Consider the following 22821-nt stretch of genomic DNA (forward strand, 5'->3'; position numbering starts at 1 on the left):
CACCACCTATTATATAGGCCCTGGATGGCAGGAAGCTGGATGGCAGGAAGCCATTCACACTACCCTCTGTAGCACCTTATGGTCAGATGCTGAGCAGTTGCCATACCAGGCGGTGATGCTCTCGACGGTGCAGCTGTAGAACCTTTTGAGGATCTGGGGACCCATGCCATGTCTTTTCAATCTCCTGAAGGGGAAAACGTTTTGTGTGCCCTCTTCACAACTGTCTTGGTGAGAAAGGGCAGTGTGGAGTGTGATTGAGATTGCGTCACCTGTGGATCTGTTGGGGCAGTATGCAAAATGGAGTGGGTCTAGGGTGTCCAGGAGGATGCTGTTGATGTGAGCCATGACCAGCCTTTCAAAGCACTTCATGGCTACCGACGTGAGTGCCCATGGGACGATAATAATTTAGGCAGGTTACCTTTGCTTCCTTGGGCACAGGGACTATGGTGGTCTGCTTGAAACATGTAGGCATTACAGACTCGGTCAGGGAGAGGTTGAAAAAGACAGTGAAGAAACTTGACAGTTGGTCCGTGCATGCTTTGAGTACATGTCCTGGTAATCTGTCTGGTCCAACGGCTTTGTGAATGTTGACCTTTTTAAAGGTTTTGTTCACATCGGCTACTGAGAGCGTTATCACACAGTCATCCAGAACAGCTGGTGCTCTCGTGCATGCTTCAGTGTTGCTTGCCTCGAAGGGAGCATAAAAGGCATTTAGCTCATCTGGTAGGCTTGCGTCACTGGGCAGCTCGCGTCTGGGTTTCCCTTTGTAGTCCAAAATAGTTTTCAAGCCCTGCCACATCCGACGAGTGTCAGAGCCGGTGTCGTAGGATTCAATCTTAATCCTGTATTGTTTTGCTTTTTTGATCGTTAGTCTGAGAGCATAGCGCGATTTCTTATAAACATCCGGAATAGTCTCCCACTCCTTGAAAGCAGCAGCTTTAGCCTTTAGCTCGATGTGGATGTTGCCTGTAATCCATGGTTTCTGGTGTACGTACAGTCACTGGGGGGACGACGTCATCAGTGCACTTATTGATAAAGCCGATGACTGAGGTGATATATTTCTCAATGTCATTGGATGAATTCCAGAACATATTCTAGTCTGTGCTGTTCAAGTTTATAACTGTGCACTATCCTCAAACAATAGAATGGTGTTCTTTCACTACTGTAAATTGGACAGTTAGATTAACAAGAATTTAAGCTTTCTGCCATACCAGATATGTCAGATATGTCGTGGGAAATGTTCTTGTTACTTACAACCTCATGCTAATAACAATAGCCTACGTTAGCTCAACTGTCCAACGGGGGACCCTCCGATCCTGTAGAGGATTAACAAAGTTTATTAGGCATTTTTTAAGCTATATTCTTCTAGTCGGTACATATAATTTATTTATAAGTCCAAATATGGATACAGAAACTGCATATTGGGCCTTGAAAGTTTTTCAGATTGGTGTTCTTCCCCACCAATGTGGAAAGGCACCAATGTGGAAATAACATTTTTAAAACCTCTCGAAATATAGATATTTTAGCAGTCAAGTGTGCCGTCTGTTAGGTGATCCCAAGCTCCAGTGTCATAAGCCGCATACTAAATGTAACCACGCTAGCTCAGACACCCAATACATTATGGATGTCTTTCCAAGTAAATTTTGTGAATAAGTCAGAAAAGTGATGAAATTCATACCGCAAACATGAATGAACCTATATTCCACGAGCCGCAGCCTTTGCGTAGCATTAAAGCAGTTCAACTTGTCACATTAAGACTGGACTGATTTTGCTTCACCATTCATAAATCATCCACTACAACTCCCCGTAGAATCGACATAGACATTACCTCTTCCCAACCCAAACCACTTTTCTAGGTCAGTCTGGGCACCATCTGTGGCTTACTTGTCTGGTTTGTTTACGCTATTGGCAGAACCAGCAAACCGACATGGTTAGTCAGCGATGTAAGCAGGTAGCAGTCAGCAGAAAGGAAGGAGGAGGAGGTCTGTTCATTTGCCATCAGGTTTAGATTGGTCTGAGTTGGCATTCCACATTGACCGGCCTGTGAACAACACCACTGCTGCTCATTATGGAACAGGTTGGCTTTCATCTCAGGATGTTGCAGGTGTGGAGGACTTACAGTCCCACAATGCCCCTTCATCACTGCCCAAACCTGTAAGTGTCTGCAATTACTCTGAAGCACTAAGGGCTCTGAATCTCACTCTATCGACCCACCTGCCTCCACTGAGCAGAGATGAGAGAGACAGAGAGACAAAGAGCGAGAGACCGACAGACAGAAGAGAGAGAGAGAGAGAGAGAGAGAGAGCGAGAGAGAGACAGAGAGAGAGAGGTGAGGAAGGGACAGAGTGATGTTGGTTGTGTTGGATGTTTTAAATCCGACAGAGATGGAGAAGTGGGTTGGTAATCAGACTTGCAACTAGCAGTAGGAGGAGAGGAATCGTCTGAGCCTCAAAGTGGGATGGAGGATTAAAATGCATTGTCAATCACTGGGGGAGGTCTTTCATCACAATCATGGACTGTCACTATCAATAATTGCCTGAATCTTTCAGACTTTGTTCTGACAGAATCTGACATTATTTAAGGGCTTCATGTATAAGCCAGAGTCTCCCTAACTGATGACATTGGGACTACCCTGTATATGTGTGTGGTGTGGTAGAGAATTTGAATGTATTGCTTATCATATGTTGCACTGTCATTGTGCACGATGCCGGACCTCTATAAAATAACTCATCAGCTGGCCCTTTCTGTGTGTGTGCGTTTGTTTGTGTGTGCGCGTGTGCATGTGTGCGTGAATGTTCCTAGGTGGCGGCATGTGCCCCAACAGCAGTTCTCTGCAGGAGGTGCGGAACTGCAACGAGCATGCATGTACAGTGTATCACTGGCAGACTGGACCCTGGGGCCCCTGTACTGAAGATCCGTCAGCCTCAGCCCTCAACACCACCACTGGCCCCAGGTCTGCTGCTGGCCCAAACACCAATGGGCAGGGCCCCTGCTCCCAGGGCATGCAGACACGCAAGGTCATCTGTGTCCGGGTCAACGTGGGACAGGTGCCGCCCAAGAAGTAAGAACATTTAGGCCCTAGGTGTGTATGCGTGCGTGAGTTTGTGTGTCTGTGTAAGAGAGAAAGCTAGAAAGTTATTTAGAAAGGTATGACAAGCAGTCATACAGTATGAAGAGTCGCTTTCAAGCCCTATCTCTACTCCACAGGCAAACCCAGATAAATAAATATATATGCCGTCCCAAACAGGCTAATTAACCCTGTTCATTTAGGCCTGTGTAATTTCCCACTGATGATAATGACAGTAATTAAGTGGCTTGGATACTTTAAGGCAATTAAATCACCACAAGATGAGAGCTGCAGGATGTCGATGGTTTGCAATGCAGAACATAACACCGCAGCCTCAAAATGCATCGATAAGTTTACTTTACAGTTCGCCTAAAGTTCTGCTCTTGCATGGGTGCTGATTTGCTTTGCTAGGCTTACCTAGTCGGGATGTTATGTTTATTTAACTAATTAACCTGCTGTATGTAAGATCCAGAAATCTTAACCTTGAGTCTACAGTTTACTGATCTTGTTGCTATCCATGGTCCTGAAGTAAAACCTCCCAGTGGTATCTGTCCAAGGTGCTGGGCCATCGTAGGCTTTGCTATAGAGTCCATATCCTTTTAAGGCCACTGTATTTTGCCTTTGTTATGAAATAACTTTCCTGCATGTTTTGCATTCTTTCAAACCGCTGTTGCTCTTAAAGAGGCTTTGCCCTGTCATGGCGGATTAGGTTAAGACCGCTGAAGCTGGCAAAGCTCCAAAAGTGCTTTCTCTCAGTGCTTTGTCTATAAGCCCTTTGTTGTGAAGGGATAGTTCATTCTAAAATCAATATTTGTCAGTCATTGTAAGACTTCAAAAGTGGTCTAATGTCAGGGTGAGTCCATGTCCAATTGGCGCCAATCTTTTCCATTCCTTGGAGAGATGGTGTCAACTCATCTCCAAACGAAACCACTAAGGCCAGTAGCTATCGAGCTTCAGTGTAGAGGTGGTTTCACCCTACCTGCACTCGGTGCGCTGCATTGTGACTTGACATGGTCTCTAGTTGTTATTTTTCCACCTGTGTCTTCTCTTCCCACCATCCTACTTGGCAGGTAGGTTTGATTAGCCCTCCCCCAGGAACCTGGCAGAGCAAACAAACACATGCCTGCCTCGCTGGTGTGTATGCAGATGTGCCCCAACTCACTCACAGAGGGAGCAGAGCTGTCTTCACACACCTCGAGGCAGTGAACCTCACACAGTGTCATCACACACACTGTCAAAGCCCAATAGAGAAGAGAGTCTCTCAGAGACATATATGTCACTCCATCAGGCATACGCTTCTATTAATCTATATACAGAGTACTGCAGGGGGATTTGGAACTAAAACATCTTGATTTATTGATTGTGACAATTTGCATGGGGATTGATGTCCGATGTGTTTGTATTATCGCACTGATTCTTACTTGGACAGTCGGAAAAGGAGTTGGGATGAATAATTGTGATAGTGTTTGACAGTCATAGTCAATCACGTGGATGTGTCCTAATGACAACTGTGTTTAGTCACTGTGGATGACAGATGGTTGAAAGCTGTCGAGATAGTGGCCAAAGAAACATACACAAAGCCGGAGCTGTTTTCTCCCCGAATATTAAACAAATTGTGTTTTATTTGCTGTTGTACTTGTTAATAATGCATTTAATTAGTGCTTATCGTCCTGTGCCAGGCTTTGTGTGCTTTTGTGGTCTCTTAAAACGATGTGGGTTGCAATGTTTCCTCACTCTCTGTTCAACCACACAGTATGCTCATTTTGAAGAATCTCTTGCCGAACAGATTATTGAAGCGATAATAGAAAATAGCAGAACAAAAACATTACCCTAGCAAACTCTTCTTAATGATGTGCTGTGGGACAGACTCAGAGTTAACGTTGTGTTTCTTGCCTCACTACAAATCATTACATTTAAAGATCATTAAGACATGATAACACGAGCAGGGAAAACAAGTCGGCCAAAACCAGAGGATGCTTTAATTGGATAATCTAATGACCAGTCAAAACATCTGCATACTTCAATAGCCGCGAAGACTGAGTTTTCTGCGGCGTCTGTATTGTGTTCTGACTATGAACGTGGCCTGTTTTTTTTTCATGAGAATGTCATTTTTATCATGCAAAATCTGCGTAGTACCTATCAATTACACTTGGCCTAAAATACAATTAAAGTAACAGGGAACAGTAGGAATGTTTCTGTCTGCTGGAGCATTCGTTTCAGCATTAGTTTCAGCATTCGTTTCAGCATTAGTTTCAGCATTACTTCTGTGAGGCAGTTAAGTGCTCGGGGCAACAACTCAATCTGGGTCCTGTTGTTGTGTCTCATATTTAACTATGTTTTGTCTGGAACGTCGTTAAAATTGAAAGGGAACAGTAGGGGTGTTTCTGTCTGCCGGAGGGAATTCAGCATTAGTTCTGGGAGGTGAAGTGAGGTAGTTAAATGCTCAGCTCAAAAGCTCTGGATCATGTTGAAGTGTCTCATCTTCTATTGTTTTGCCTCGAAGATTGCTACCTGTAGCCTTCTCTTTTGAAGTCTTCTGAAGTAGCCTGTCCTTAAACAGTCTCCCATTACCTTTGCGCCTGTTGTTGATGCAGTAAATCCGTGTAAACTCTTTAAACCTAGAGGGAATAAGAAACTGATTTGATCCAAGCCTGACCCATATTTATCATCATCATCATCATCATCATCATCAACAGCTCTCTATTCTCCATCCCCGAGCACTGCTTTGGGGTGTAGAAACAGTGTACAGACGTGCCAGAGGATTTGTCTCACTAAAGAGGGATTTATCTCTCTCTCTATTGGTATTAAACGTGAATCTCTCTTCGCATAGCTGCCTGCTGCGTTATTTACATTGTGCGTGGGTCAGGCACCTTGTTTCTCCCCTAACGACACGCTGCCAACGAGGGGAGCAACCCCAGAAGAAGACAGTGCTCTTGCTCCCCGTGTGTAAACCTGAGCCAGATGATCAGCGCTAGCTAGGCTACCTATGCTATCTCAGCAATAGGATGAGGAAATAGAGCCGCAACATCACTTAAAAAAGCCCCAGGAGAGCCCATGTTCCGTTAAAATCAGACGACTTGATGTCTTTTAGACGGACAATTTCCCCCCCGTTTATCTTCATCCAGTGGCCTTTCACTGGGGATCAGAGGTACTTATAACTATAGGCAGGAGATTACATATAACCCTTTGTCCGTTAAGTATGAAGACCGGCTCCAACCACAATCCCAGCGATCTAACGGATTATCGTCCAGTAATAGAATCAATTTAAAACGGGAACGATTCCCATGGAGGGTCTTATCTATAGTGAACTGAATCTAGCCTGGAGGAATTAAATGCAGATTCTCCGTAACAAAGGCGCTGCTGAGCTGCTAAAGCCGTATACTGTAGGTCATGTTTAAATTGCCCTACATAATAAGACACAAGTTGATCTCTTTCCTTTTTTACTTTTACCCCTTTTTCTCACCAATTTCGTGGTATCTAATTGGTAGTTACAGTCTTGTCCCATCGCTGCAACTCCTGTACAGACTCAGGAGAGGCGAAGGTCGAGAGCCATGCGTCCTCCGAAACACCGTACACCTGGCGTCCTTGTCAACGTGGATTGCGCTCGGCCTGCCACAGGAGTCGCTAGAGCACGATGGGACAAGAATATCCATGCCGGGCAAACCCTCGCCTAACTCGGACGACACTGGGCCAATTGTGCACGCTCCATGGGTCTCCCGGTCATGTCCGACTGCGACAGAGCCTGGAATCAAACCAGGATCTCTAGCAGCACTACTAGCACTGCGATGCAATTCCTTATACCACTGCACCACTCGGGAGGCCCCCTCTTTTCTTATCTGTCAGTGGTACCATAGATTGACATGGACATAATAGATAAAGGACTTCTTATCAGACAGTTGCTTCTTGTTGTCCTAGTTTGTGCTTCAGAAAACACTGGATTTCACTCTGTAAAAGCCAAGTGGTTTTACATAGACAAATGACAGAGTACAAAGCCAAGCAGGTTACAGTACTTTCTGAAATTAGTATCTTCTAAGCCAAAAATCTATCATTGTTCCTCGATAGCTCCGTGGCTCTTGGCCAATCCGATGAGTCATTTGAATTCCTGCAGCCAAAGTGAGAAGCTTGTGTCTGTGTGTTACCAGCTATGTGTTTGCATGTGTTACTAGTAGTGTGTGTGTATGCTTATCATGTAGATGTCCTGAGAGTCCTCGTCCAGGTACAGTGCGGCCCTGTCGAATGCCCTGTAAGAAGGACTGCATCGTAACCCCCTTCAGCGACTGGTCCCAGTGCTCTCCCACCTGTGATGCAGGTATGAAAGAAGAATTCAAGCTACTGTGCAAATACAGATGTAGGATCTTAATTTGATCACCCTGTTGCAGGACAACTTACCTGCTATGCGGTGTATTTGAGTCTTAAAAAGGCTTCTATAGTTTAAAATGTCCACCTAGAACTTTTTCCCTTAAATATATCAACCCCTACAAAAAATGTATATTATTTATAATCCACATAATAATAATTCACATTTCCTGTTGCTGCAGGATTATTTTCCTGCTGTAGCATACTGGCTCAAATTAATATCATACATCTGTACTTGTTCATTGTAAGTCTCTTGGGAGCTAGGTACTATGGAGCAAAAATGCTCTCCGAAATGGAATTACTTGCTTATCCAACCGCTCAGAGGAATATTATGCATGTCAGCTTTTATCATGAAGCATAGAAATCATTTATATTATAAACCATTGGAAAACTGGGACGAATAAGGAAACTGGCACTAATTGGGTGATGCATGCAATGTAAACGACTCATTACAGTTTCCTTAAGTTGCATTACTCTCGTTTCTTTACGGATATTTCATTTGACAGATTGACATGTAGGATGACCCTAAGATGACCTAATTTAGTGCAAACCAGTAAACATACTGGCCTGTGGCTACAAGTGACAAGACGCCATGTTGTTGTTGCTATTGTTGTTTTCATGCTGTGATAAAAACACCTTCAGACCACGTCACCTTTGTCAGACAGCCATGGCCACAGCTGGAGAACATTGTTGAATACATTACATTGATTTATGGGATGAAATCATCATCGTTCAGATTTTGATGACTTCTATATTTGGCATGACTGCATCAATCTTTGGCCCTCGCCACACACAGTCTGTTGTATATTTTGATAGTAGTGCTGATGTTCTCTTGCTGTACAGGATGACCTGCCTCCTACCCACACTGGTTGAAACTGAAGGTCAAGGCTACACAGAGCCTGTAATACACTCATATAAAATGATTCATCACTCCTGGGCCAGTCCTGGACCATAAAACAACATCTTAATCAGTATAGATCACTGGTCCTCAATCCTGGTCCTGGGGACCCACATTTTTGTTTTTGCCCTAGCACTACACACCTGATTCAAATCATCAAAGCCTGATTATGGGTTGATGATTTGAATCAGGTGTGTAGTGTTAGGGCAAAAACAAAAATGTGCACCCCTTTGGGTCCCCAGGACCAGGATTGAGAACCAGTGATCTATAGTCAGAGCTCTGGCAGAACTTTATAGTTCTTTTAATTGTGTTTATTCAACGGGTGTGTCTATTGGGAATACCGCTGATCGTGGAGAAAGCATCCATCTTGTTGATGATTTTACTGCAACTATAAAGCAGTCAACATTCGCCCACTCTACCCTGAATACATCAGTTTGACATGGAATGTCTCGACATCATTTAAAAGGGAACAGCGGCACGTTTCAGAGTGGAGAGTGAAGTAGAGCTAGAGCTAGGTCACAAGGTTCTGCAACCCTCCCCTTCACTGTAGTGCTAGACAGAACTTTGTGGAATAAAGCAGATCTACAAAAATAATCTACGTTCTGTGATGACAGCGAAATGACATATTTTGTTTGCAAGCCAAGCTCAAATTGCCTTCCTTGAGCGAACAAGAGAAATGTGATGTAATTTAATGAAATGGAAAAGTATTCTTATATGTTTGTTATCAAATACCACACTCCTTGAAAGGTGTGTGTTGATTATATATAGCAAAGGCTACTTGATGAAGGATGGTCACTGGCAATCAACAGCTGCTGTGTTGCTCTTTGGATTATCCCATGTCATAGAATGGGCCAAGTGTGTGAACGTTTATAAAGACAAAGGCGAACCCATAGAATTATTTGCTTTGGATGGATGGTTGACATGACAGAATGGTAGGCAGATATCTTCTGATCTAAAAGGTGGGGGAAGGTTTGCTACATTTCTCGAGCTCATGAAAGCAACCAGCTCTCACAGTCTCATGTCAAAATTAGACGTTCATCCATGTTTCTCAAACGTTAATGTTTTCTGCTTGGTTTCCAGAGAAATGCATTGAAAGAGGGATATGAAATAGGCTACTACCAAGATCTGATGATGCTTCTGACAATATAGTAAAAGGATGTCCTAATGTATTTAGAAGTCTGCCTGAGACAGTGTAGTGTTTATGAGGAGTTCCCTTGTGCATGTGTTGGGTCCTGGGTAGATTTGTTTTCCCTCCCTGCTTGGCAGAGATCTTAAAAAAAGTTAAGAATTGTGACCCCACAACCCAAATGTATCACATAAAATGTATATGCCATATCTCCCAATCAAAGGGGCTTCCCGAATAAAGCTTGTTCGCTGTGACAGAACATCGTTTTTCTTCATAGATCTGCGTTATTCCACAAAGTTCTATCTCGCGCTGCAATGAGGGAGAGGGTCGCTTAACCTTGTGACCTAGCTCTAGCTCTATTCCACTCTCCATGAGTGAGAGAGCTGCACACTGTGACAGACAATCCAACACCGAGCCAGACAGGTTTAGGTACTGTGACAAATTTCCGGTGTTTGAAACTCGAATTATAAGATATATAATTAAAGTAATACTCAATGTACTGTTTGCTTTGTCAGCTGGTAACATTCAGAAGAAGAAGCAGTCGAGAAAACGCATCATCCTCCAGCTGCCAGCCAACGGGGGCCAAGACTGTCCTGAGGTGCTGGAGGAGGAGAAGGACTGTGAGGCTCCCAAAGTCTGCCCTGGTTACAGGTACAGCACAGTACTTTCTGAAGACACTGTACATGGAGATGATTACACCAATGATGATACTATTGCTACTGTCGTTAGCAACTCTTACTCATAAAGTGTATCGTTATTATACACTAATTACCTCTACTGTCTGCTGATCATGTTAATGTTGAATATGATGATTTGAATGATTATGATGACATTGACTTGATGATCATCATCACGTTCAACATCATTATCACAATCATCATCATCACAATACTTCCTCTATTGCAGGTGGAAGTCACACAAATGGAGAAGGTGTCAATTGGTACCATGGTACATCAGGGAGGACAGCCCAGGGGCTCGGGAGACATGTGGACCAGGTCTTCAAACAAGAGGTGAAATGACATCCTTTAACCGTCTCTTTTTTCCTTCACAAATCCCATTCTATTACTTACTCTTCTATCCAATTTAAACATCCACAATGAAATTGACATTCTTTGTGGCCTCTGAATCTCAGCCAGGAGAAAACAGATGGATTTGGCAAGGTTAGAAGAGGCAAATTGTGCTTCTTAAACCACTTGTCCAATTCCTCTCCTTAGGCGAAGACGTGAACTGGGGTTGACACTCCCCGCAGGACTGAGGACACCGCTTGTCATCCCTCAGTGAATTTAGGATGTCAATGTCTTCATGACTAGGCATCCACCTTGTTTCTTTGAGACAGTTTCTAAGTACCAGGTACCTCAGGCTATTTTCATGCAGCTTCAATCACAGCTCCATTTGGGAGAGCTGCTACATTCCTCCCCTGGCTAACTACAACCTGTAAATATGTTTCAATTGTAAGCAAACACCATATGATAGCATATTAAAGCGTACGTTTTACTTGCATTCAGGAATGGCTCACCTACTGTAGATAAAGGAGCTGTACAACAATGTAGTGTACATGTGTTTTTTCAGGTCACATAATAATCCCATTGTTGCATAGCTTTAAAATAGAACTATAATCAGTGGCAATGTTGTAAATTGCCACTTGTGAAGTGCTAATATGCATAAATGGAAAGAGACACGTTACAATTTCCTTTTCTTCACACAAACGATCTGACATCCACAATCCTCCTGTAGCGTTGGGCTGACTCTCATAACCTGTGATAGTAGACGTTAACATCCCTGGGCTCTAAAGAATCCAGGTCACTGCTTGTCATTCTCTGAGACACGCTGAGACATAGTGTCTCTTTACCCCTGGGGCATCTCACAGCTTATCACAGCTTCTCACTGCTGTGTACCTGGAGGGACCTGGAACACTTCTGACCGTCAGTCACACTCACTATCAACACACACGCCACCACAAACAACCCCACACATATCAACAGGCTACAGCAATCCAAACGTATAGAGTCAACAGAGGCCCAAGGGAGTTTGAGCAGAACTCTGCTTGTAAGTTACTTTGGGGTAGAAAAATAATTGGATCTTGAGTGTCTACGGCATAACGAAAAGCACATATTGCAATATCTTCAGTGATGTCCTTTTAATCCAAACTCAACATATTTGTCATATTAACATTGAACCTGTTTTGATGGTCATTTATATTTTACCCTGACCCTTCTTTCTACGTTGTTACTGACCGTATAAAGACAAACTGTCTGCCTGAGGCTGTGTTCAATTGACAACCACCCTGTATTACATAGTACACCTTTTCTGCCACTCACCAAACCAATCAATGTCTCCATTCCTGCTAAATCTCTGTGACCCAGACAAAATGGCCACCAAGGGACATTGTGCCTTTGATTTCCCCCCACAGCCGTGTCCTGTCGCCAGCTGGACGGAGCGCAGGCAGACATTGGAGAGTGTCTGAAGTTTGCCAACACCATGCCCCCCATCTCTCAGCGGTGCCAGCTCCCATGCCAGGATGATTGCCAGCTCACCAACTGGTCCAAGTTCTCGTCCTGCACAGCTGACTGTGTGGGGGTCCGAACCAGGAAGAGGTTACTTGTAGGTGAGGAATAGTAACAAAACGTGTGGACTTTTGGTAGTATGGCACCTTTGCACAGGGGCAGTCCATTAAGGAAGTTCTATAGCTTATAAGCAACACATGACTGATTCAGTTTACTCTATGACCTTGCGAGAAGGGGAGGTAGCATGTAGCCTGCTAGAGTGCAGCATAGATGCTATTAGCAACTATTAGATAAAGTCTCTTGTTTTGGGGAGCAGCCTAAGAATTTTAATGAGGTCTGGTCCAATTAATCTGGGTGTGGAATATTTACATGTTACTCAATGAGAACATAATGATGCATATTAATGCCTAGCGACAGGATGGAGTTTAGCTTTTAAATTGCACATGACAGACCTGCAGGCAGACACACACAAACACAAACACCCTACCTACTAACCCCTATCCTCTCTCCACCCCAGGGAGAAGCAAGAAGAAGGACAAGTGTAAGAACACCCAGATGTACCCTCTGAGCGAGACCCAGTACTGCCCGTGTGACAAGTACAACGCCCAGCCCCTGGGCAACTGGTCCGACTGTATCCTGGCTGGGGGAGACCGGGTGGAGAGTCTCCCGGTTACCAAGGTCCAGGGGAACATCAAGGAGTGTGGACAGGGCTACCGCTACCAGGCCATGGTGTGTTACGACCAGGACAACAGACTGGTGGAGACCTCACGATGCAACAGCCACGGTGGGGTGGAGTTGTTGGGTGTGTGTGTGTGTGTGTGTGTGTGTGTGTGTGTGTGTGTGTGTGTGTGTGTGTGTGTGTGTGTGTGTGTGTGTGTGTGTGTGTGTGTGTGTGTGTGTGTGTGTGTGCGTGCCCCCCAGGGGGAAGTTGACTAGCCGTAATCTCCCCCTGAGCCCCTCACACACTAATATACACACACTAATACACACACACACACTAATGCACACACACACTAATTAACACACACTAATACAGACACAGAGAGAGTATGCTCCTAATGGCATCATGCATTGCTCCGTTAACTATGACCCCTGATCTCTGATGATGACTGCTGACTTGCCAGCACCAAATCTGCCCCAAATCACAGCGACAGTGCTTGGTTTGATGCCAAGGGCGGGGATGTGGGTCGACTGGGTTGCTCGGTTTCTCTCCAATGATGATTTCAGTGAAACAATAAGCAATGCGTGTACAAAACATTGCAATATCTGTATTCAAATGTAAAATGTTTTACCACTTTCTAAGTTCTCTGGCTCTCATGAATATTACTATTTTTAAAACAACTGTTTATTTTTAAAACTGGATTTTCTTTTAAACTGAATTTGACATGATTTATTTTCTCGAATATTCTTGTCTGAACTTTTCTTATCTGAATCGCTCTTATCTTCTTGTTCTTAAAACATGAAGCGCAAAGGAACACTAGATGCCCTCTCTAATTTGACACATGCAGACAAATTGCTTTTAGAATAGTTTAATTTTGAAGACAAGTACTGATATAAGCGGCAGCAGAGAGCGAGATGTAGAAATGAACACATCAGTGTCATGCATTTCTGAACAGAGCCCAAGCTATGACTCAGAGATTCAGTTGCGCATTAGTAAGCCTGGGAGTGGGTATGACTGGAGCCCGACACTGGGACGTATTAGGAAAGAAAATATGCGTGTGTTTGTGGGACAAGGTATACTGTATATGATTATGGAAGGAATTATTGATAGTGTTCTAGAATAATGTGTTTTTGTTACTGAGATGATCGTCTCGTTACGGTATGTATCATAATACATGCAATATCACTTCCCTATCTCTCTCTCCCTCTCATGTTTCTCTCTCTGACTCTCTCTCTCCCTCTCATGTCTCTTTCTCTGACTCTCTCTCTCCCTCTCATGTTTCTCTCTCTGACTCTCTCTCTCCCTCTCATGTTTCTCTCTCTGACTCTCTCTCTCCCTCTCATGTCTCTCTCTCGGACTTTCTCTCTCCCTCTCATGTCTCTCTCTCTGACTCTCTCTCTCCCTCTCATGTTTCTCTCTCTGACTCTCTCTCTCCCTCTCATGTTTCTCTCTCTGACTCTCTCTCCCTCTCATGTTTCTCTCTCTGACTCTCTCTCTCCCTCTCATGTTTCTCTCTCTGACTCTCTCTCTCCCTCTCATGTTTCTCTCTCTGACTCTCTCTCTCCCTCTCATGTTTCTCTCTCTGACTCTCTCTCTCCCTCTCATGTTTCTCTCTCTGACTCTCTCTCTCTCCTTTCATGTTTCTCTCTCTGACTCTCTCTCCCTCTCATGTTTCTCTCTCTGACTCTCTCTCCCTCTCATGTTTCTCTCTCTGACTCTCTCTCTCCCTCTCATGTTTCTCTCTCTGACTCTCTCTCCCTCTCATGTTTCTCTCTCTGACTCTCTCTCTCCCTCTCATGTTTCTCTCTCTGACTCTCTGTCTCCCTCTCATGTTTCTCTCTCTGACTCTCTCTCTCCCTCTCATGTTTCTCTCTCTGACTCTCTCTCTCCCTTTCATGTTTCTCTCTCTGACTCTCTCTCTCCCTCTCATGTTTCTCTCTCTGACTCTCTCTCCCTCTCATGTTTCTCTCTCTGACTCTCTCTCTCCCTCTCATGTTTCTCTCTCTGACTCTCTCTCCCTCTCATGTTTCTCTCTCTGACTCTCTCTCTCCCTCTCATGTTTCTCTCTCTCTCTCTCTCTCTCTCCCTCTCATGTTTCTCTCTCTGACTCTCTCTCTCCCTCTCATGTTTCTCTCTCTGACTCTCTCTCTCCCTCTCATGTTTCTCTCTGACTCTCTCTCTCCCTCTCATGTTTCTCTCTCTGACTCTCTCTCTCCCTCTCATGTTTCTCTCTCTGACTCTCTCTCTCCCTCTCATGTTTCTCTCTGACTCTCTCCCTCTCTTCTCTCCCTCTCTCTTTCTCTCTCTCTGCGTATCTCTCACTCTCTCTCGCCCTCTCTCTTTCTCTCTTCTTGCTCTCTCTCTTCCTCCCATATCGTCAGGGTTAATATTAATAGAAGAGGAAACATTGTCCTCTCTACCACTGTGTGTATGGTGACATATTTCCCCAGGCTGTGATAGAGATCATCGAATGTAGTTGTTCCCCCCCAGATATCAATAGAGGCGGGGATTAACGCTGAAAGGCTGTGTTGCTCACAGCGACGACATACACAGACATTCCTTTTACTGTTCACCTTTTTGTAAAGTCTTGGACTCAAGCGGTGATGATTTGACATAAGTTCATCTATTGCTGATTTGTTGGAGTCTATGGAGTTTTCCCCATTTTATGGGGTTAACGTTTCACATGTGAACTGTTCAAGTCTCCATGGTGGGTTAAAAGGTGTTGGTTGGGGTACTGACCGGTGACCATGTGTACAGAATCCATATTAGGAACCTTGCCATTCCTCCTCCTTGGACCTTCACGCCTCACCTTGACAATGTTCCTAGTATGGATTCTGTACTTTGTAACTCAGCCATTCCCTCTTCTATGATTATAAACTATGGGATGGCTCTGAGAGGCTTGGCCTTGGCTCGACAGGAATTGGGTGGTTAAGAGGGAATTTTTTTAAATGTATTTTTTATTTTTTATTTCACCTTTATTTAACCAGGTAGGCAAGTTGAGAACAAGTTCTCATTTACAATTACTACCTGGCCAAGATAAAGCAAAGCAACGAGAGCGTACAGGTCGCAATGATGGGTAGTATATGGGGCTTTGATGACAAAACGGATGGCACTGTGATAGACTGCATCCAATTTATTGACTGGGTATTGGAGGCTATTTTGTAAATGACATCGCCGAAGTCGAAGCTCAAATCAAATCAAATTTTATTTGTCACATACACATGGTTAGCAGATGTTAATGCGAGTGTAGCGAAATGCTTGTGCTTCCAGTTCCGACAGTGCAGTAATAACCAACAAGTAATCTAACTAACAATTCCAAAACTAATTTCTTATACACAGTGTAAAGGGATAAAGAATATGTACATAAAGATATGAATGAGTGATGGTGCAGAGCAGCATAGGCAAGATACAGTAAATGGTATCGAGTACAGTATATACATATGAGATGAGTATGTAAACAGAGTGGCATAGTTAAAGTGGCTTGTGATACATGTATTACATAAGGATGCAGTAGATGATAAAGTACAGTATATATGTATACATATGAGATGAATAATGTAGGGTATGTAAACATTATATTAGGTAGCATGTGGCTAGAGATATATTTTACATCCTTTCCCATCAATTCCCATTATTAAAGTGGCTGGAGTTGAGTCAGTGTGTTGGCAGCAGCCACTCAATGTTAGTGGTTGCTGTTTAACAGTCTGATGGCCATGAGATAGAAGCTGTTTTTCAGTCTCTCGGTCCCAGCTTTGATGCACCTGTACTGACCTCGCCTTCTGGATGATAGCGGGGTGAACAGGCAGTGGCTCGGGTGGGTGTTGTCCTTGATGATCTTTATGGCCTTTCTGTAACATCGGGTGGTGTAGGTGTCCTGGAGGGCAGGTAGTTTGCCCCCGGTGATACGTTGTGCAGACCTCACTACCCTCTGGAGAGCCTTACGGTTGTGGGCGGAGCAGTTGCCGTAACAGGCGGTGATACAGCCCACCAGGATGCTCTCGATTGTGCATCTGTAGAAGTTTGTGAGTGCTTTTGGTGACAAGCCGAATTTCTTCAGCCTCCTGAGGTTGAAGAGGCGCTGCTGCTCCTTCTTCACGATGCTCTCTGTGTGAGTGGACCAATTCAGTTTGTCTGTGATGTGTATGCCGAGGAACTTAAAACTTACTACCCTCTCCACTACTGTTCCATCGATGTGGATAGGGGGGTGTTCCCTCTGCTGTTTCCTGAAGTCCACAATCATCTCCTTAGTTTTGTTGACGTTGAGTGTGAGGTTATTGTCCCGACACCACACTCCGAGGGCCCTCACCTCCTCTCTGTAGGCTGTCTCGTCATTGTTTGTAATCAAGCCTACCACTGTTGTGTCGTCCGCAAACTTGATGATTGAGTTGGAGGCGTGCGTTGCCGGGCAGTCGTGGGTGAACAGGGAGTACAGGAGAGGGCTCAGAACGCACCCTTGTGGGGCCCCAGTGTTGAGGATCAGCGGGGTGGAGATGTTGTTGCCTACCCTCACCACCTGGGGGCGGCCCGTCAGGAAGTCCAGTACCCAGTTGCACAGGGCGGGGTCGAGACCCAGGGTCTCAAGCTTGATGACGAGCTTGGAGGGTACTATGGTGTTAAATGCCGAGCTGTAGTCGATGAACAGCATTCTCACATAGGTATTCCTCTTGTCCAGATGGGTTAGGGCAGTGTGCAGTGTGGTTGAGATTGCGTCGTCTGTGGACCTATTTGGGCGGTAAGCGAATTGGAGTGGGTCTAGGGTGTCAGGTAGGGTGGAGGTGATATGGTCCTTGACTAGTCTCTCAAAGCACTTCATGATGACGGAAGTGAGTGCTACGGGGCGGTAGTCGTTTAGCTCAGTTACCTTAGCTTTCTTGGGAACAGGAACAATGGTGGCCCTCTTGAAGCATGTGGGAACAGCAGACTGGTATAGGGATTGATTGAATATGTCCGTAAACACACCAGCCAGCTGGTCTGCGCATGCTCTGAGGGCGCGGCTGGGGATGCCGTCTGGGCCTGCAGCCTTGCGAGGGTTAACACGTTTAAATGTTATACTCACCTCGGCTGCAGTGAAGGAGAGACCGCATGTATCCGTTGCAGGCCGTGTCAGTGGCACTGTATTGTCCTCAAAGCGGGCAAAAAAGTTATTTAGTCTGCCTGGGAGCAAGACATCCTGGTCCGTGACTGAGCTGGATTTCTTCTTATAGTCCGTGATTGACTGTAGACCCTGCCACATACCTCTTGTGTCTGAGCCATTGAATTGAGATTCTACTTTGTCCCTATACTGACGCTTAGCTTGTTTGATAGCCTTACGGAGGGAATAGCTGCACTGTTTGTATTCGGTCATATTACCAGTCACCTTGCCCTGATTAAAAGCAGTGGTTCGTGCTTTCAGTTTCACGCGAATGCTGCCATCAATCCACGGTTTCTGGTTAGGGAATGTTTTAATCGTTGCTATGGGAACGACATCTTCAACGCACGTTCTAATGAACTCACACACCGAATCAGCGTATTCGTCAATGTTGTTGCCTGACGCAATACGAAACATGTCCCAGTCCACGTGATGGAAGCATTCTTGGAGTGTGGAATCAGCTTGGTCGGACCAGCGTTGGACAGACCTCAGCGTGGGAGCTTCTTGTTTCAGTTTCTGTCTGTAGGCAGGGATCAGCAAAATGGAGTCGTGGTCAGCTTTTCCGAAAGGGGGGCGGGGCAGGGCCTTATATGCGTCGCGGAAGTTAGAATAACAGTGATCCGAGGTTTTGCCAGCCCTGGTGGCGCAATCGATATGCTGATACATTTTAGGGAGTCTTGTTTTCAGATTAGCCTTGTTAAAATCCCCAGCTACAATGAATGCAGCCTCAGGATGTATGGATTCCAGTTTGCAAAGAGCCAAATAAAGTTTGTTCAGAGCCATCAATGTGTCTGCTTGGGGGGGAATATATATGGCTGTGATTATAATCGAAGAGAATTCTCTTGGTAGGATGGATCGGTAGGATGGTCAGTTTAGAAGAGTATGTTTGGCAGCATGACTGAAGGATGCTTTGTTGCGAAATAGGAAGCCAATTCTAGATTTAACTTTGGATTTGGATTGGAGTCTGGAAGGAGAGTTTACAGTCTAACCTGACACCTAGGTATTTGTAGTTGTCCACATATTCTAAGTCAGAACCATCCAGAGTAGTGATGTTGGATGGGCAGGCAGGTGCAGGCAGCGATTGGTTGAAGAGCATGCATTTAGTTTTACTTGTATTTAAGAGCAATTGCTCTGAGGCCATGGAAGGAGAGTTGTAATGGCATTGAAGCTCGTCTGGAGGGTTGTTAACACTGTGTCCAAAGAAGGGCCAGAAGTATACAGAATGGTTATGTCTGCGTAGAGGTGGATCAGAGACTCACCAGCAGCAAGAGCGACATGATTGATGATGAAGAGAGTTGATCCAAGAATTGAACCCTGTGGCACCCCCATAGAGACTGCCAGAGGCCCGGACAACAGGCCCTCCGATTTGACATACTGAACTCTATCAGAGAAGTAGTTGGTGAACCAGGCGAGGCAATCATTTGAGAAACCAAGGCTATCGAGTCTGCCGATGAGGATGTGGTGATTGACAGAGTCGAAAGTCTTGGCCAGGTCAATGAATACGGCTGCACAGTATTGTTTCTTATTAATGGCGGTTAAGATATCGTTTAGGACCTTGAGCGTGGCTGAGGTGCACCCATGACCAGCTCTGAAAACAGATTGCATAGCGGAGAATCGAATGAGGAATGAGGTCACTGTGGGAATCTGCGCTGCAGGTGAAGGCTTGTAGTAAGGCGGACATGTTGTTAAGGACCAGTAACCTCTGGCAGTATGTGAGGTTGTGGTGGGGATGTGGTTTAGTTGGAGGCGATTGGGAGCCGACATATTAGTAAGGGCTAGAGAACTACTCTACATGGGCAGGAGAGTGCTGTTGAGGATTAGGGTTAGCTAATGTAGTGAGAGGAGGAGGGGCTGCCATGGTATTAAGAGATGATTGGGCCACTTCCAAACTGCTGAAATGACGCAGCAAAACAAATCAGGTGAACGCAATGGGTTGTGCTAAATCTAAGCTGTGCTGTGCAACAGAAATGTTCTGATTAAATAGCAACACATCCGTTCTATGGATCTCTCAAAAAATGTGATACAATATGCAGTGTTTCTCCCACTCCGTATCCTCTCATTCTACCACACCCCTGCAGACACACAGCGGATAACTATACATAAAAATGTGTTTTGGTTTGAAACTGTCTTTACACTGTAGCTGCAGTACTAATCAGACATATATAGACATTCTCTGTATGTTTAACTCTGGTTCTAATTCCTCTGATTGGAATTGGCACTATAGGAACGGAACTATAGCAGGGGGTTAATGTAGATCTATAGGGGATGAACACATATGTGAGGGTCCATGAACTACATGGCATAAGGGATGATTTCAGATCATTGGGCTGGCTTAAAGAGCAATTGAAGGCAATTAACAACTTCTCTGATAGAAAATGGCCTATGTGGCATCGATATTAGTCAGAAACATTTGTTCTACTGTTACAAAGTATAAATAGGATCATTTTGTTCATAAAGTCAGTCACGTCCAAACTGAGATTTGAGAGATAATTAGGAAAACAATGGTACGTCACGGAATGAAGGGTAGTGTATAAGTTGTCCTTGGGTTGGGTTTATTTCAATCTTGCCCACAGCTGGCAGCACCCAAGTAATCATTCGTTCAGGAACGCGCAGCTGCACGCGAACAATCATCATGCCCATGGTCAATTTGGTTTGGCATTCATTATCCTTAAGGGATATGGAACAATATTTTAAAATGTCAGTAGCTCCAAATTTATATAACTTAAAAAATCTCTAACCAACTATAAATTATACAAATTCATATAGAAATATTGAAAGCATTTAATGAGACAACTAAAATATAAAAATATTGTCCCATTTACATTGTGAAATTGAATAAATGGAACTGAGTCAAACATGTGGTTTCCATATGCTTGATGTGTTTGATACCGTTCCATTCATCCATTCCAGTCATTACACTGAGTCTGTCCTCCTATAGCTCCTCCCACCAGCCTTCACCGGTGTATGCGATGTCACATGACAGTAAGACGTGTCACTGTGCCACTAGGGTTACCCCTGTTGGGATCGGAGAGTCTTCTTTCCCCACCACCCCGTCTTCCTGCCATGTGGTCTGTCCCATCACTCAAGGAGCTCCTATGTTTGAACAGGATTCCAGGGTCAAATACTGCTGACAATGGTAGCAGTTAACAGCCAGGGCTTCCAATCAATCACACACCCAGCACCTAGAGAGTCTTCAAGAAGACAGAATGTTGTCAAAAAGTGCATTTTATGCACAAACACCTCATTTTGTCTCCTTGCGTCTTCACTTCATTGATTTAGCTGTTTTCCAATTCAATCTGGATGGGACCACAGGGAAACGCTGCTACACAATAACACAGCCTCAGGCCTTCAACCCTGAAGCTTTAGTTCAGACCCAGCCCTCAAACGTATACAATACACCGTACATTCCAGTTCATTAACAACCATCTCGTGAAAGCATCGAGAAGAAACGTGTTGTTCTCCACTGAAATGTAGCCAGTGGTTCACATGGATAACCTCTTCCAGTGAATTAGCCTGCGACCTCTGTGTGTTTGTCAAGACAGACACAGGATATCAGGGCTTGGGGATGTAGGGATCCAGATGAACAGGAGTAATAAGCAGAGTGAGACGCTTAAGCCAGCCAGCCCCAGTTGCCATGTCATGACCCTGTCAGCCACTTGAGGAAACATAGATTACATGAAAAAGCTTACAGTTGACCCAAACCACTGTTCAAGGGTATTTTTTATTTATTTTAGCAGCTCCATATGAGACCCTAGAGTGTAGCTCTATTGTTATAGCGCAACATCAGTCATCTCTGTAAATCAACAGTTGAGTCATTATTTGCTCATGTTGTTGGTGCTAGTATTGGTTTTCTGGTCATGTGATATCGTTACACCTTGGATTTTCTCCAAGTTGCACATACAATATTTTCACAAGAGTTTATTATGATGTTATTGTTTATTACAGAAAACAAAAATATAATGGGTAACATTATGCTTTAACTCCTTCGTGAAAATGTCATGAACATGCAATTGCGTTTTACAACATGTCATAACCTTATCGCAATCAGACTAGAATAGATGCTATACCATGGAAGGGAAGGGCTATGCATCATAGGGCTCCTGGGGGCCTCTATGGGCCCCAGTCTTTTCCTGGCCCTTCTCACACCACTCTCTCTCTCCTCCATGCAGGCTACATTGAGGAGGCATGCATCATCCCCTGTCCATCAGACTGTAAGCTCAGCGAGTGGTCCAACTGGTCCCGCTGCAGCAAGTCATGTGGTAGCGGGGTCAAAGTGCGTTCCAAGTGGCTCCGAGAGAAACCCTACAACGGAGGGCGACCCTGCCCCAAACTGGATCACATCAACCAGGTACAGCATGAGAAACACTCACAAGACTGTCTAATGTAGAAATTACTTCATGTTTACTTGTAATAATTTTGTCTGATAGCTGAGGGACTTCCTAATATGGATGCCAGTTTTTCCTAATATAAATTATTTTTTCAGGCACTGTTTGTGATAAATAACACCGTTTTTGTGTTAGAAACACATTATTACAAACACATAGGAGTGAGAAAGAAATGAAATATTCATTAAAATATTCCATTTGAATTACCTTCCGGTACTTTCTCTCATGATTGCCAAATTGCTTTTGCTGGGTAGAATAGAGGGCCAGGGGAATGGATACTATAAATGGATCCATCCAAAAGAAATGCCCCTGATTTGAGAAATGACATTTTTTTTACCTTCAATATGAATAGCAACAGATTCAGAGAAGTGGATTAAATTCATAGTATGTTGATCTGTTTCTCAGTGTTTGAACTCTCTAAAGGGGTTCTTCACAGAGGCAGCCTTTATTTACAACGTCACATTAATCAAATGTTTGATCGATGCAATTCAATATTTGCATTTGTCAATTATACCAAATCTTTGTCACTTTCATTCCACAATGCACGCTGGATACGGATGGACACAATAGGCCCAGGTAAGACCCTTTCCAGTATTATGAATACATATTTTCAACAATGTCCCACATACTAAATATCTCTTGTTGTGCATAGTACTGTACAGAACATTCACAGACGTAACGGGGTAAGATTAAAAG

The 22821-nt window shown here is 44.3% G+C and overlaps 1 protein-coding gene across 1 annotated transcript in view; it reads left to right on the forward strand.

Moving 5' to 3' along the window:
- Positions 1-22821, forward strand: part of LOC135519676 (thrombospondin type-1 domain-containing protein 7A-like) — a 93882-nt gene that overhangs the window by 53819 nt on the left and 17242 nt on the right. The window contains exons 9-16 of the mRNA XM_064944913.1: positions 2803-3061; positions 7261-7376; positions 9963-10098; positions 10354-10457; positions 11858-12052; positions 12469-12735; positions 21910-22088; positions 22696-22701. Coding sequence (XP_064800985.1) covers positions 2803-3061; positions 7261-7376; positions 9963-10098; positions 10354-10457; positions 11858-12052; positions 12469-12735; positions 21910-22088; positions 22696-22701 — 1262 coding nt within the window. The remainder of the gene's footprint in view (positions 1-2802; positions 3062-7260; positions 7377-9962; positions 10099-10353; positions 10458-11857; positions 12053-12468; positions 12736-21909; positions 22089-22695; positions 22702-22821) is intronic.

Source organism: Oncorhynchus masou, chromosome 29 (assembly GCF_036934945.1).
Source record: "Oncorhynchus masou masou isolate Uvic2021 chromosome 29, UVic_Omas_1.1, whole genome shotgun sequence".
In the NCBI taxonomy this organism is placed as follows: Eukaryota; Metazoa; Chordata; class Actinopteri; order Salmoniformes; family Salmonidae; genus Oncorhynchus; species Oncorhynchus masou.